General features: G+C 54.9%; 1 protein-coding gene across 1 annotated transcript in view; it reads right to left on the bottom strand.

Annotated features, from left to right (window-relative positions):
* Positions 1-13,723, bottom strand: part of LOC104986989 (TBC1 domain family member 22A-like) — a 170,216-nt gene that overhangs the window by 8,590 nt on the left and 147,903 nt on the right. Inside the window, exon 7 of the mRNA XM_010837746.1 lies at positions 5,667-5,741. Within this exon, the coding sequence (XP_010836048.1) occupies positions 5,667-5,741 (75 nt within the window). The remainder of the gene's footprint in view (positions 1-5,666; positions 5,742-13,723) is intronic.

The following is a 13,723-nucleotide window of genomic DNA, read 5'->3' as shown; positions in this document are numbered from 1 at the left end:
GTGAGCACGCTGAGAGCGTCCGAAGTGCAGGCAGACCTTTTGCAGACCAGCCCTGCATGCAGCGCACAAGGCGTGCAGCCAGGGAGGGGAGAGAGGGTCCCACGCCAGCCCAGGTCCCCAGCCCCACCCCCAAGCAGCTCTGGGTTCCGTACGTGCCCAATAATGCACCAAACACACCAAAAATGGTTCATTATTGACCTGAAATTCAAATTGAAGTGAGTGTTCTCTTTATGCTAAGTCTGACAGTGCTAAGCCTAGGTAGGATTCCTTCCCGGTTTTTCCTACAGAAAGAGAAAGCAGAGCTTGGAGGGCAGTCCCAGCCTCCCCAGATAGCCTCGGGATGGTTTCAAGCGTGGACAGAGCTCCTTCCGGGCCACAGTCACTGGCCAACCGGTCCAGACTGGCCCACTGATGACACGGTCTTTTCCCCCCAGCCACTGGAGCCTCAGCTTTATGGTCCCTCCAGAGCTGAGAGCAGAGCCCCGAAGACCGCGGCCTGCAAAGGAGTCAATGGGCCTTTGGGGATGGGAGTGCCTGCCTCCTCCCACCCCCTCCCCAGGCTGCCCAGGACAGACACTGTGCCCACGGGCTCCCCGACCAGAAACCACCCCCAGGTGCCCCTCTCTGTGCCCATTTCATTCCCCACGGGACAACTCGCTCATCTGTGAAGCAATTCTTTAAGATCTGATTTTCAGTCTTCTGAAAAAAAGCCCAGCATGGCCATAACCAGATTTACACATCTGCTGAGGCCATCTTCAGATATTTCTTTTTAATACTGAAATAGGATCTCATGGTTTTTTCATCAAAAGATATGGCAAATGTTCCGCTTACATTATCTTGTGTCACAAAACAGGCGTGAGCTCAGAATACAAAGTGGGGGCTGCCCCATGGGGGGCCCTGGCCCCAGGATCCAGCCACAAGGCTCTGACTGCAGCCTCTCCACAAGCAAGGCCAGGGGCTGACCCTGGGGCCCCTAGGAACCAGCAACCTCAAAGGTTAACATCGGATGTGACAGACATAATCATAAATTGCAAGGCGTGTCACTCAGATACACTGCAAACCGTGGCATTTCACGTTCAGTGTGCGTAAACACGCCGGGTGCAACATGGAGTTAAAATTCAGCTCTAGAGCTTTGTATGTTAAAATCCTATCAGCCCGCCGGCGTGTTAACGTATGTTTACTATTGAAGCAGTAAATTACCAAATGATTGGTGTGAACTGTTAATTTTACGCACAAGCATCACTCCCTAAGTAGGGAGCAGACTGACGTCAGCAGAGATGCTGAGGACACGCGCGCCCGCCTCTGCCCCGCTCTCTCCACCGCGCCCCTCTCCTGGCAACAAACCCCGCCTGGCCCGGGCACGTGGGCACGTCCCTGTCCTCCCGACTTTCCATTTTCGCCGCAGCCTGTGACTTAGTTTGGCCGATGAAATGCAGTTGAGCGCTGGGGACCGCTTTCTTTTGAAGCATTAGGAGTCCATGAACAACCCCCCAAGTTTTTCCCTGCGCCACAGGAACCAGGACAGCAAACTCCTGAAGGCAGCTCCTCTACCAGCCTGAGCTCCCAGGAGAAGAGGGCACGGACCAGAGCCCTGGCCAGGCCACAGACGACGTGCCCTGTGGTGGGGAGCTCACGGGGAGAAGCATAGGCTGTCTGTGGGGGTCAAATGTGCTTCCCTGCTAGCTCAGCTGGTAAAGAATCTGCCTGCAATGCAGGAGACCCCCGGTTGATTCCTGGGTTGGGAAGATTCCCTGGAGAAGGGATAGGCTACCTACTACTCCAGTATTCACGGGCTTCCCTGGTGGCTCAGACAGTAACGAATCCGCCTGCAACACGGGAGATCCAGGTTCGATCCCTAGGTTAAGAAAGGCATGGCAACCCACTCCAGTGTTCTTGCCTGGAGAATCCCATGGACAGAGGAGCCTGGTGGGCTACAGTCCATGGGGTCGCAGAGTAGGACACGACTGAGCACACACACAGATGTAGGGGTCAGGGTCAGAGTCTGGTCTGTTCCACCAGCGACAGGGGTATCTGGCTTCCACCCAATGCAGACTTTTACCCTAAGCTGCCCACACTCCCCCTCTTTCTCCCACAGACGTTTTGCACTGACCACCTGACTCACCCCAGACTGGATGGGGTGCTGACCTGCTGCCTTCCAGAAGGTCTGAAGACCACAGTGACCGTGTCCCTGGTTAAGCTGCGAAGGGAGGTCTGTGTGCTTGGTTTGTGGCCCTTCCCGATTACACAGTTTCTTAGAAACAGTGAGAAAAAACAACTCAGATTTAGGTGGCCTCTTGGACTTTAAAATTCATTCTTGGATATGAATATTTTTTGCTGGATGTAGACCTACCCACTCCAGTATTCTAGAGAATTCCATGGGCAGAGGTGTCTGATGGGCTACAGCCCATGGGGTGGCAAAGAGTCGGACACGACGGAGCGACTAAGACTTTCACTTTCCCGACTCTAGGGTGACAACTATATCCTCCCAGTGCGTGGAAGACGTCTGCTTGTGCTTCTGTTGAGAGGTGAGTTCTCATACAGCCATTCTCAGGAAATAATCCTTTACTCTAGCTGCTTTAAGAATTAGTCTTCAAATAAATTTTACTATTGTGTGTTTATATAGTTTTCTCTTTATTCTCCTGGAAATTCAGTGGGCTCTTCAATCGGTGAATTGGCTTATTTCAGTAGTTCGGGAGAATAAACCATTATCTCCTCAAATTCTGACTCTCTCTCCTCTCTATGACTCTAAATAAATAAATAAATAGAGGCTCTCTAGACATACCCTTGATATCTTTTATTTTCTATATTATCCATATTCTTATTGCTCCATGCTTTATTTTGGCTATTTTCTTCCAACCCATCTTCCCTTTCACTAACTTTCTCTATAGCCATGTCTAATTTGTTAAATCTGTACCCTGACTTTTTAATTTGGTTATCGTATTTTTCATCTCTCATGTAAAATCATATAGTTTCTCATTAGCTGGGCAAATATTTTCAAGACTCTCTATTTTATATTTCTTCATACACAGTAAAGAGAACAGTTTCACGGCCTATGCCTAAGAATTACAGAAACTTGTCATCTTGTGGGCCTTGTCATCTGTTGCTTCTCTTTCTTCTCACTTAAGAGGTCTTGAACATATACTTAGCTTTGACTATATGTACATCATTGTACATGGAAAAAAAAAAAAGAGAGAGAAACAAAGCTAGAACTCTCAGGTTCTAGCATCCTCACAGAAGAGGGCCAGGAAATTTTTGTCTCCTTGTTAGCAGTTCAATGCTTTTAAGAAATCTGTTTTCTTTTTACCTTCTTTCTTTGCTTTTTTTCTCTCTTTCCTTCTACCCCTCACCCAATTTGTTTGTTGGCTTCAAAAAATAATCTTATGCATTGTTTTGGTCTCCTGGACTTGGCCACCCCGTTGCCACTAGACGTGGAAGGCCCCTGGCCTCACCTTCCACAGCCCCAGCCAAGTGGCTCAAGGCTCCATCTCTCATTCTGTGGGAAGTTCTAAAACTCCCGCTCAGAGATCACAGGTGACTCCCCTGTGTTCCTCAGTAGCCAGCCTCCCTCTCTTGAGCCGATTACCACCCCCAAGGCAGTCTCTCAGGCCACTGCCCCTCACCCTTCCACCTGGCCTCCTTACAGACAAAACCCTCTCTCTTCAGTCATGCCAGCTTTCTGTCTATGGAGCAGACTGCTTCTAAAGATCTGGGGGTAACAGAGAGTAGGGTAAAGCACGACTCAAAACAGAAAACTGCTTGAGAGTGCTTTCCAGAAATTCTTTAGCCAGTCGTCACAGCGAGAAAATGAGACAGTGACCCTGGCCTTCTGGCCCCTTCTGCAGCTCTCCCTCCATCCGCACTGCCCCTGCACAGTCCAGGCCCCCAGAGTCGTCCTTCAGGAGGACAGTGAGCGAAGGGGGCCTGGGACACCTCTCCCAGGGGCTGCTGGTGAGAGCCAAACCCTCCCAGTTCCGACACTTTCTGCCTGAAAGGCCCAGCAACTCTTCTTCTGAGGCTGTCACAGAGGTTCTTTCGGGTCTGGCTGGAAGAACAGTTACAGACAGGTTACCCAGCTTAACCTGCTACCAAACAGAGCCTCCTCTGTCGTGAAGCACCGATCATTTAAACAAAACCACCACAGGGTGAAAACGCCCTTCTCAGAAGCCGCGGGAAAATGAGAACGGGGTTTACTAAAAGCCCAGGCCTGGCTGGGGTTCCCTCTTTTAAACAATCACCCAGCGAATCTCAGATGTGCTGCTTCTGAACCACAGCACCAGGGAAAATCGATTCAAGCATTTCCCAAACTGCGGCCCTGGAACAAATGAGCACTAACCACACGTTTCTAACCTCCACAGAATTGCAAAATCCACCTTCTCGGAGAACCAGGAGAGGAGCCACAGAGTGTACTTCAAAGATCCAAATGAGGCTGGGGGTGCACAGGGAGGTGGGGGGAGGTGTGAAGCTGCCGGCAGGGAAGAAAACCCACAGCATCCGACAAAGATGCCCCCGCGAGGTGAAGAACAAACGTATGTAAATGCAGTTACATAGGCAAAAAAACCGTGCTGTGAATAGGTGGCTGCCACCCAGCTAAATATATTGAATCAGATAAAGTATTATTGGAAGAACCGTGCAGAACTTCATAATATGGAAATTAGGTAATAACCATTAGACACAGCTGAAAATCAGATTCAATCAAGGGACAGAATGGAGTTGATAATTTGTATGACTCCGTTTTATAATGTCATTCGATCGTTTCCCAAAAAAAGAGCCTTTGTTGGGAAGATGGGGACGGATACGCTGTCTACTCCTGAGGGCACAGCAAGGGCAAAAGGGACATCCACACCCTTGGACGGCGGCCCTGGAACAACGGCGGCTTGTCTCCGCTTTGAGCAGAGTGCGACATCTCTGCAGATTCAGTGAGGTCACCCGTCGAGGTCACCCGTCAAGGTCACGTGGGGCTCGGGGTCACAGAGCCTGCCTCCCTGGCACAGCGCTGCTGACCACCTGGTGTCACAGGCCCACGCCCGGTTCTGCGTGCTATCACTCCGTTAACACTCTGCTCATTAATTTAACAGACGCTCAGGAGGGTACACTTGGAATGGGCCAGCATCATCTTTCAACGTTCACTTAATTAAACCCTGCTACTGCAATGTGACAGTCAGCACATCACAGGGGGAATCACTTAAAGGACGAAGGTAGAAAGTATTTCAAAGCCCCCACTTACACATGAAAGCGTAATCGAAAACGGCCGGCACACACTATGATTTTTCTGTAATATCAAAGATGTTATTTTTCCGACTCGGTAATTAACTGGATTCCGTGGAGAAATTACGCCGGCATCCTTGATACCAAAATGACATGCAGAGGCAGAACGCTGGGCCAGAGGCCGGCCATAAACAACCAGGCTGCGGCCGGATGATAAGCGCCGGCCTTAATAAGAGTGAGGGCTGCCTGCTTCGAGGACGCGCTCGTTACTTCCTGCGAAGGGATGGCGCTGAACTGATTATATCGCCTTCGTAAAAGGAACGGGAGTGGCTCCAGCCCCAGCAACTCCTGGGCGGCCCCAAAGAAGGTGCAGCAGGGGTGGGGGTCCCGGGATAACTGGGTGAGCCTTCCACCCCCACCCCAGCCCCCCAGGAAGAGGGGCGCCCAGGACGCCAGCTTACCATCAATGCGGCTCACCAGCTCTTCCAACATCTTCACTTTCATCTGAATCCCGGGTTGGGCGAATGTGTAGTTGTCCTGAGGGGAAAATAACAGGGAGTTTCATAGGCGTGGGGGATAAAACCGGCTTTCCAAAGGGGAACAGGCAGTGGGGACGAAGGCGGACGGTTCGACAAGAGGACGAATTCACAAAGTGAGCAACGCACAGAGCAGGAGGCTGCGTCACACCACCCGCGCGCAGGTGAGCCGGAGGCGAGCTCGGAAGCCTCCCCACGTCACGATGGGAACCCAGGACCTGCCCGGCGCTACCGGCGTCAGGCACTACTGCCGTCAGGCCTCCCATCCGAGGGCTGAGGACACGGTCACGGTGTGAGCACGATGGACCAGGGGGCTTCAGTCTCAGGCACTCAGGTGAAGAGTTCCATAAACTAAGACAGGAAAACCAGCACGGCCAGTGGGCAGTGGGGGAGGGCTCTCCAGTCGGGCCGACCTGGAATGGGAGCCCGGCTCCACGCCTTAGGTGCTGTGTGACATTAGCAAGGAGCAGCTCCTGTCCGGCTGCAGCTGCACCATCTGTGACGTGAGAGTGAGCCCTGCCCGCGGGACTGCTCTGAGGCTTCAAGGAGGCACTGGCACGTGCCAAGGCTTCAGGAACAGAAGGCCCAGTGCCCCCACTGCCACGACTGGAGCGCATGTCAGCGGGGCTGGAGGGTGGCACCTAGCACGTCCTGCCCGGGGCACCCCACAGGCTAGCGCTCAGGAGCCTCAGCTCAGGCTCAGGGACCGTCTCAGGGCGAGGCTTTCAACTGCACTCCTGCAGTGACAGACTTGCTCTCGGTGGTTGCGGGAGGTGGGGTAGTGAGCCCACCAAATCCCCAGGGCCTGGTTCCCAGCAAGGTGGGGGTGCGGGTGGTGAAGGCTGCTAATCAACCAACCAGCCCACCCAGGTGGGCCCGGTGTGGCCAGGCCCTCGGACGTGGCAGCAGGAGAGTCAGCATCAGAGCAGTGAGGACACTGGTCCCCACTTGGAGGACGGACGTAGGGGCCAGCAGACCAGCAAAGCAGGCTGGATAGAGGCCAGGGAGCAGCTCGTCCCTGGAGGCCCAAGAAGGACATGGCCTGGCCCACACCTTGATGCACAACTTGCCCCGCCCCGGCCCCAGGCCCCGACCCCTGTCTGCATTCTGACCTCCAGGACTTGCTGTTGTCATTCAAGCACTAAATGGCTTCCAACTCTTTGTGACCCCGTGGACTGCAGCATACCAGGCTCCTCCGTCCTTCACCATCACCCAGACTGTGCTCAAACCCATGTCCATTGAGTCGGTGATGCCATCCAACCGTCTCATCCTCTGCTGCCCCTTCTCCTCCTGCCCCCAATCTTTCCCCGCATCAGGGTCTTTTCCAATAAGTCAGCTCTTCGTATTATGTGGCCAAAGCACTGGAGCTTCAGCTTCAGCATCAGTCCTTCCAGTGAACACCCAGGACTGATTTCCTTTAGGATGGACTGGTTTCATCTCCTTGCTGTCCAAGGCACTCTCGAGAGTCTTCTCCAACACTATAATTCGAAAGCATCAGCTCTTCGGTGCTCAGCCTTCTTCATGGTCCAACTCTCACGTCCGTACATGACTACTGTACACGACCTCCACGACTGTGAAATGACAAATCCATGTGGTTTCAAGCACAAGGCGCTGCGCCTGTGGGTCCTTGAATGTGAGTGAGTGAGTGGGGCCTGCTGGTTCAGGCAGGCGCGCACTGGGCTGGTGCTGGGAGAGGACAGCTTGTCCTCAGGGAGACGTGGGCGGAAGGGGACGGGGACATGGGGACAGCACCCCTGCACCCCCTTCCCCGGGATCTGTGGTGGGGGCGGCTCCAGGAGACGCAGCCAGGAGAGGACGACCTTCACGCCGGCAGTGACGCCTGAGGCTGAGCAGCCAGACGTGGCACTCAGGGGCTCCTGCACTGGCAGCACTCTCTGGGCTTAATGTGCGTGTGCACACAAGCACGTGCACACACACACAGGCACACACACACACAAGCACGTGCACACACACACAGGCACACACACACAAGCATGTGTACACACACACACAGGCACACACACACACACACAGGCACACACACACACAGGCACACACACACACACACACAGGCACACACACACACACACAGGCACACACACACACGGCCACACAGTCATACACATGCACACGCACACAAGCATGTGCACACACAGGCACACACACACACACACATGCGCAGACAAGCATGAGTACTCACACACAGGCACATACACACACAAACACACTCCTACACATGTGCAAACATAAGCATGTGTACACACATGGGCACACACACAGAAGTATGTGTACACACACAGGCACACAGTCACACACATGCACAAACATGGGCACAAACACATACACATGCACACACTCATACGTGCAGACACACAAGCATGTGTAAACACACACGGGCACAAACACACATACACACACACATCCTTCCTGACGAGAGCAGGAGCTGCGGCCGCTACAAGACGAAACTAAAAATGCCTACAAGGCAACCACAATCTTTTCCCCACAGAAATGGAAAACGAGCGGACTCAGACCTAACTTCTGCTGCGGTTTCTCCCGCGTGGATTTCAAGTGACAGGCCCTGGATCCCAGGCTGTCACGTCTCCACGAGGACAACTCCAGCGGGAGGCACCAAGGTCCCGCGTGCGCTCTGCTTGGCTCCACGCGGCAGGAGGCGCTCCCGGGGCGGCTGCCCCACAGGCCTGGAAGCATGTGCTTTGTAGACAAGCTGGTGGGTCTCGCTACACTGAAGTCTGGGGAAGGGAGGGCTGTCACAGACTGGCGCTGAGTGGACAGGAGCACTGGGCCCTGAAAGGCCTGCGCGCGTCCCAGGGAGACCCTCAGCCGCCCCTCTGGCAGAGACAGGCAGCGGCACGCAGCCCGAGCTGTCATGTAGCTGAACATTCACGGGCAGAGGAATTCTGGTTTTGGACTTGAACTTGCAGGGTTAGCCCTTAAAGACTTGATTTCTCTCCGGAACTTCAGTGACAGAGATTTACACTTGAATTCGGGACACGCTGGGTAGCTGGAAGCTTCCACGCTGTCGTCTCACCTCACGGCAGCATCTCCGATGAGCCGGGGGAAGCAGTCAGGCTGGAAGTATTTAAGGATGAGAAATAACCTACGAGCGGTTTTGCAGCCTCAGGCAGAGGCCTTGCAGACTACTACATTACTGCTCAGGTCTGACATGCCCCAAAGCCATGGGAACCAGGCTCGGACGCCCCCTCCCCGTGGACCCAGGAGAATACTCAGAGGAGCGGGGTTTCCACTGAGGGCTGGCCTGTTCCTAGGGGTGGTGGGCTCCAAGGGGGCACCACGTCCCTGGCTCAGCAGGAACCTAATGGTTATGCAGAGAGCCAGCTGCAGGAGCCGGGGGCAGCAGCCCTCAAACCTGGGCTGGGCTTCCAGGCGGAGGGAATCCAGCCGGTGCCCCCCTGCCCGTTCTCCATCCCCAGAAACACTGGCCCCAAAAAGGCGACTGACCACCCGCGACTCCGAGAGTCAAGACCGCCAGCAGGCCCAGCCCTCCTCCCAGCTCTCAGAACCGGCCGCTCCCCCAGGAAGGCTGCTCCCCTGCACGGCTCTGCCGCACACAGGGGGCCCTGCGGGGGCCCAAGGCCAGCTCCGACACGGAGGGTCAGCCTGAATGACCCCCACATTCAGTCCACCAGTTTATTTGGCTCTCACACTAAGATAGGACTTCAAGCTTCTCATTTAGAAGAAATAAAAATTATTCTTTGGTCTCCATCTGCCACTATTTCGTTTTATTTCTCAATTTGTTCAAAACCCAGGGAGGGGAGATGAGTTCTCTTGAAAATCCAAATAGTAAGAAAAGAATGACACCTGAGAGTCTTAAAAAAAGAAAAACACCTGCATCACGAAGGTCCCGAAAAGGCTGGCAGATGAGGCCTCGGGGTCTGGGCTTAGGCAGGGGGTGGGCGCGGGGGCAGAGAAGACCCACCGCAGGTCGGGCACAGTGGGTCAGCCGAGGGGTCCAAGCTGAGGACCGTGCCCTCGGCAGCCAGGAAGCCTCTGAAGGACACACCATGGACATTCCAGGGCCGGAGGCGGAGCCAGAGGGCATGAGGTGCCCGCAGCAGCCTCCCAGGAGGGGCACCTGGCCCCGAGGCCGCCCAGCAGGCTCCTCCAGCCTCTGACAAGACCGCGGGTCCTTCTGGATGAAGGGGGAGCACCGCCCCCAGCATCCCATCCACACCCCCGCCCTCGCCCGCACACATGCCCAGCACAGAACGTATCTGCTGAGAAACAGGAAGTATCTGCAGGCAAAATAGGAAGCAAGTGAGAATACTCTGTATTTACACGAATATTCACAGTAATAATATGGATAACACTCCATGAAAAGCAAACAGGCACACCTCTGCAAGCCGAGATTTGATTCTGGGTCTTTAAAGAATGATAGAAGAATATAGAAAACTTATTGCTCAGAGGGAGGGAAGGAAGGAGGGTCTGAAGAAATATAATGACCTTCTGGGAAGTGTTTTTACAGAAGGTAGAGTCCGAATCAGCAGGAAAGAAAAAAAATCCTAGCATGCACACTGGGCTTGCCTCACACTTCGGCAGTAACCAACAGCACTTCTGTGCTCTTCAGAGGAAAGGAGGACTAAATCCTTCTGAAGGAGCATCTTGGACAAGAGCAGGAAGGCTCACTCGTGTTGGCTGAGGGGGAGGACCCAGCACTCGGAGGACAGAGACCCCTCACCCCTGGGACAAGGGGCTGTGCGGGACCAGAGACGCGGGCCCTCAGCGCGTCCCACAGCCCTTCCCGGCCAGTCTCTCTGCGGGAAAGCGCCCTTCCTAGGGGAAAGCAAGCCAACCCGTCTCACGCACCCTGGACCTGCGTCCAAACACCTCGAGACACCAGGCCCCGTTTCAGGCCCCCTGTGAGCCAGTGAGCGCAGCGATGGAATCGATACACCCAAGACCGGCCCAGGGCGGACGGGCACTCCTCCCTGAGTGCGACACACCCGCCCAAGGGCCTCCTGCAGGGCTCAGAGAAGTAGGGCTGAGGCTGCCGTCCTGAGACTGGCCCGTGTGCAAGGTCGGTGCTCGCCGGGGGGTGCCTGGGACCAGGATTTCGGGAGCCCCCACCTGTCCTGCGCCAGTGAGAACGGCTCGCCGCGCCCCGGAGCACCGTCTTCGTGCTGCACGCCTGTTTTCCTGCTGCTCCGTGCCAGCAGCGGTGCCGGTGACAGCAGCTCCCAGTCAGGCCGCAGGCGTGGCTCCGTCGTCGTCGTGTTCTCATTTTGGCCGTGCTGGGTCTTGCAGCACACGGGCTTAGGTGCCCAGGGCACGTGAGGTCCTGCTTCCCCAACCAGGGACCGACCTGCGTCCCCCGCCCTGGAGGGAACCCCAGGGACGTCCCGGGTGTGGCGTTTCTCACAAGCTCCTGGGAGACGGGGCCAACTCGTGGCTCAGGAGTTAAGCATCTCCAGTGACTCCCCAGGGACAGGACTCCTGGCAGCTCGCACCTGGGTCCCTCTGGCCTTTTCCCTTGGCCCGTGCACCCTACACACGTGATTGGGAGGAATCGTGGCTGTTGTGCTGGAGTCCCAGAACCTGGGGGCGGTCCTGGGTCCCCAACACAGTCGGGCAGGAAAATCAACACAGGACTTGTGTTCAGAGATGATGGTCTGGTCGTCAAGCAAACATTCATCACGCAGGCCACGCAGACGCACACGGGGGCTCACCATGACTGGGGGAGCCCTGAGGTCAGAGCACAGAACAGGGGCCTGACCCAAGGACACACTGAGAACGGGAGGCCTGGGCCGAGATGCAGAGAACAGGGGGCCGGGGCAGCTGTGGGGGGCCAGGCTCACTCCACGCAGGAAGTGAAGGCCAGTGTGGTGGGAGGGGCCCCGAGGAAGCCAGGCTTGATGGGAGAAGACCACCTCAAGGCAGGAAGGCCACGTGGGGAGCCAAGGGTGAGACCCCAGCAAAGCTACAGGATGAAGCGAATGACATGGAAAGAGGAGCCACCGCAGTCATGAGATCTGCATTTGGAAAAGGTGACTCTGGCTGCCAAGGTGAGCCTAACAGAAGAGGCCAGAGAGGATGCGAGACGTCAGTCACCTGACCGAAGACCCTGGGCCCAGTGATGGCGAAAGCGCCCTCCCGGAGGCGCAGTCAACCCAGCCCGTCCAGACTGCGTCCGTTCAGCGAGCTGCACTGGCTGGTTTCGTGAACGTCAACGGAGGCCTTCGGGCTCATTGCTCCTAGCTCGTTCATCGCACGTGTCTGGCTGGCACTGCGGGCTGCGGAACTCACGCTGAACCCTGAGCGTGTCGTCCATCGCACCAGCTGTCCCTCCAAGTGGAGAGGCTGCAATCACACGCACGCCCTCCACGTCCCCACCACGGTCTCTGGGGAGACGGGAGGAGAAGGACGAGGACAGAGCTCCACAGCATGCTGCTCGGGGGGAAGGAAAGCGCAAGCCTGAGTCTCTCAGTCGTGCCTGACTCTTTGTGACCCCATGGACTGTAGCCCACCAGGCTCCCTGTCCATGGGATTTCCCAGGCAAGGATACTGGAGTGGGTTGCCATTCCCTTCTCCATGGGATCTTCCCAACCCAGGGATCGAACCTGGCTCTCCTGTACTGATAAAGAATCCAGGCAGATCGTTTACCAACTGAGCTACCTGGGAAGCCCTTTTCAGGCGGGAGGGCGCTATAAAAATTTATCAGGCCAACTCTTTTCCCACCAGCGAGCCTAATTGGAGGCAGGAAGCCTCCTTCACAAGGCACTGGGGGCGTATCTAAAAGAAGCTGGGCAGCGTCCACACCACGTGTGAGCCCTTCTGCCCACCCATTCCACAGGTTCCCTGGGGCCATAGGTCATGGGACGTGGCGAGGGCGGAAGGCTCCCCCCAGCCCTGGCAGAGCGGCTTGGGGCTCCCCCTGTAAACTGCTCAGAAAACAGGGACAAGCTGAACGCCTGTTTGGGGACACAGGCCGGCCAGCAACGGTAGCTGGTGCAATAGTATTTGAAGGAAGTCCAGATAAGTTATAGACCTGAGCTGTAAGGAGTATCCACTAACGGAGGGTGGGGAGAGGAGAGACTGCCAAAAAGCTAGACTGAAAACAATAATAAGAAAGGGTCCCTGAGGGGAAGGGATCCTGGAGCTGGGTGGTTCCAAGGAAATGACACTCCGGAAGAGGCAAAACTGTGGAGATGGTGAGCAGACCACTGGCTGTCACGGGTTCCGGGAGAGGAAAGGATGAACTTTCCTTGAAAGGCAGGGACTTTTAGAGCAGTGACCTACTCTAGACGACACCGCAACAGTGGACGGATGGTGGTGGTGGTTTAGTCACTAAGTCGTGTCCGACTCTTTGCAGCCCCAGGGACTGTAGCCGCCAGGCTCCTCGGTGCATGGGACTTTCCAGACAAGAACACTGGAGTGGGTTGCCATTTCCTTCTCCAGGGGATCTTCCCAACCCAGCGACTGAACTCAGGTCTCCTGCATTGCAGACAGTGTCCTACATTATACGCAGATTCTTTATGGCCTGAGCCAGTAGGGAAGCCCCATAACTCCTTATACATTTGGCCAAACCCACAGAATGTACAGCATAGAGAGGGAACCCCAATATCAACTGTGAACTTTAGTTAATAGTATTATACCAATTTTTTAACTTCCAGATGTTCAAGCTGATTTTAGAGAAGGCAGAGGAACCAGAGATCAAATTGCCAACATCTGCTGGATCATCGAAAAAGGAAGACAGTTCCAGAAAAACATCTATTTCTGCTTTATTGACTATGCCAAAGCCTTTGACTGTGTGGATCACAATAAACTGTGGAAAATTCTGAAAGAGATAGGAATACCAGACCACCTGCCCTTCCTCTTGAGAAACCTATACGCAGGTCAGGAAGCAACAGTTAGAACTGGACGTGGAACAACAGACTGGTTCCAGATAGGAAAAGGAGTACGTCAAGGCTGTATATTGTCACCCTGCTTATTTAACTTCTATGCAG

The sequence above is a fragment of the Bison bison genome, unplaced genomic scaffold (genome assembly GCF_000754665.1).
Source record: "Bison bison bison isolate TAMUID 2011002044 unplaced genomic scaffold, Bison_UMD1.0 scf7180017845889, whole genome shotgun sequence".
NCBI lineage: Eukaryota > Metazoa > Chordata > Mammalia > Artiodactyla > Bovidae > Bison > Bison bison.
This window is presented reverse-complemented; position numbering and strand designations above follow the sequence as displayed.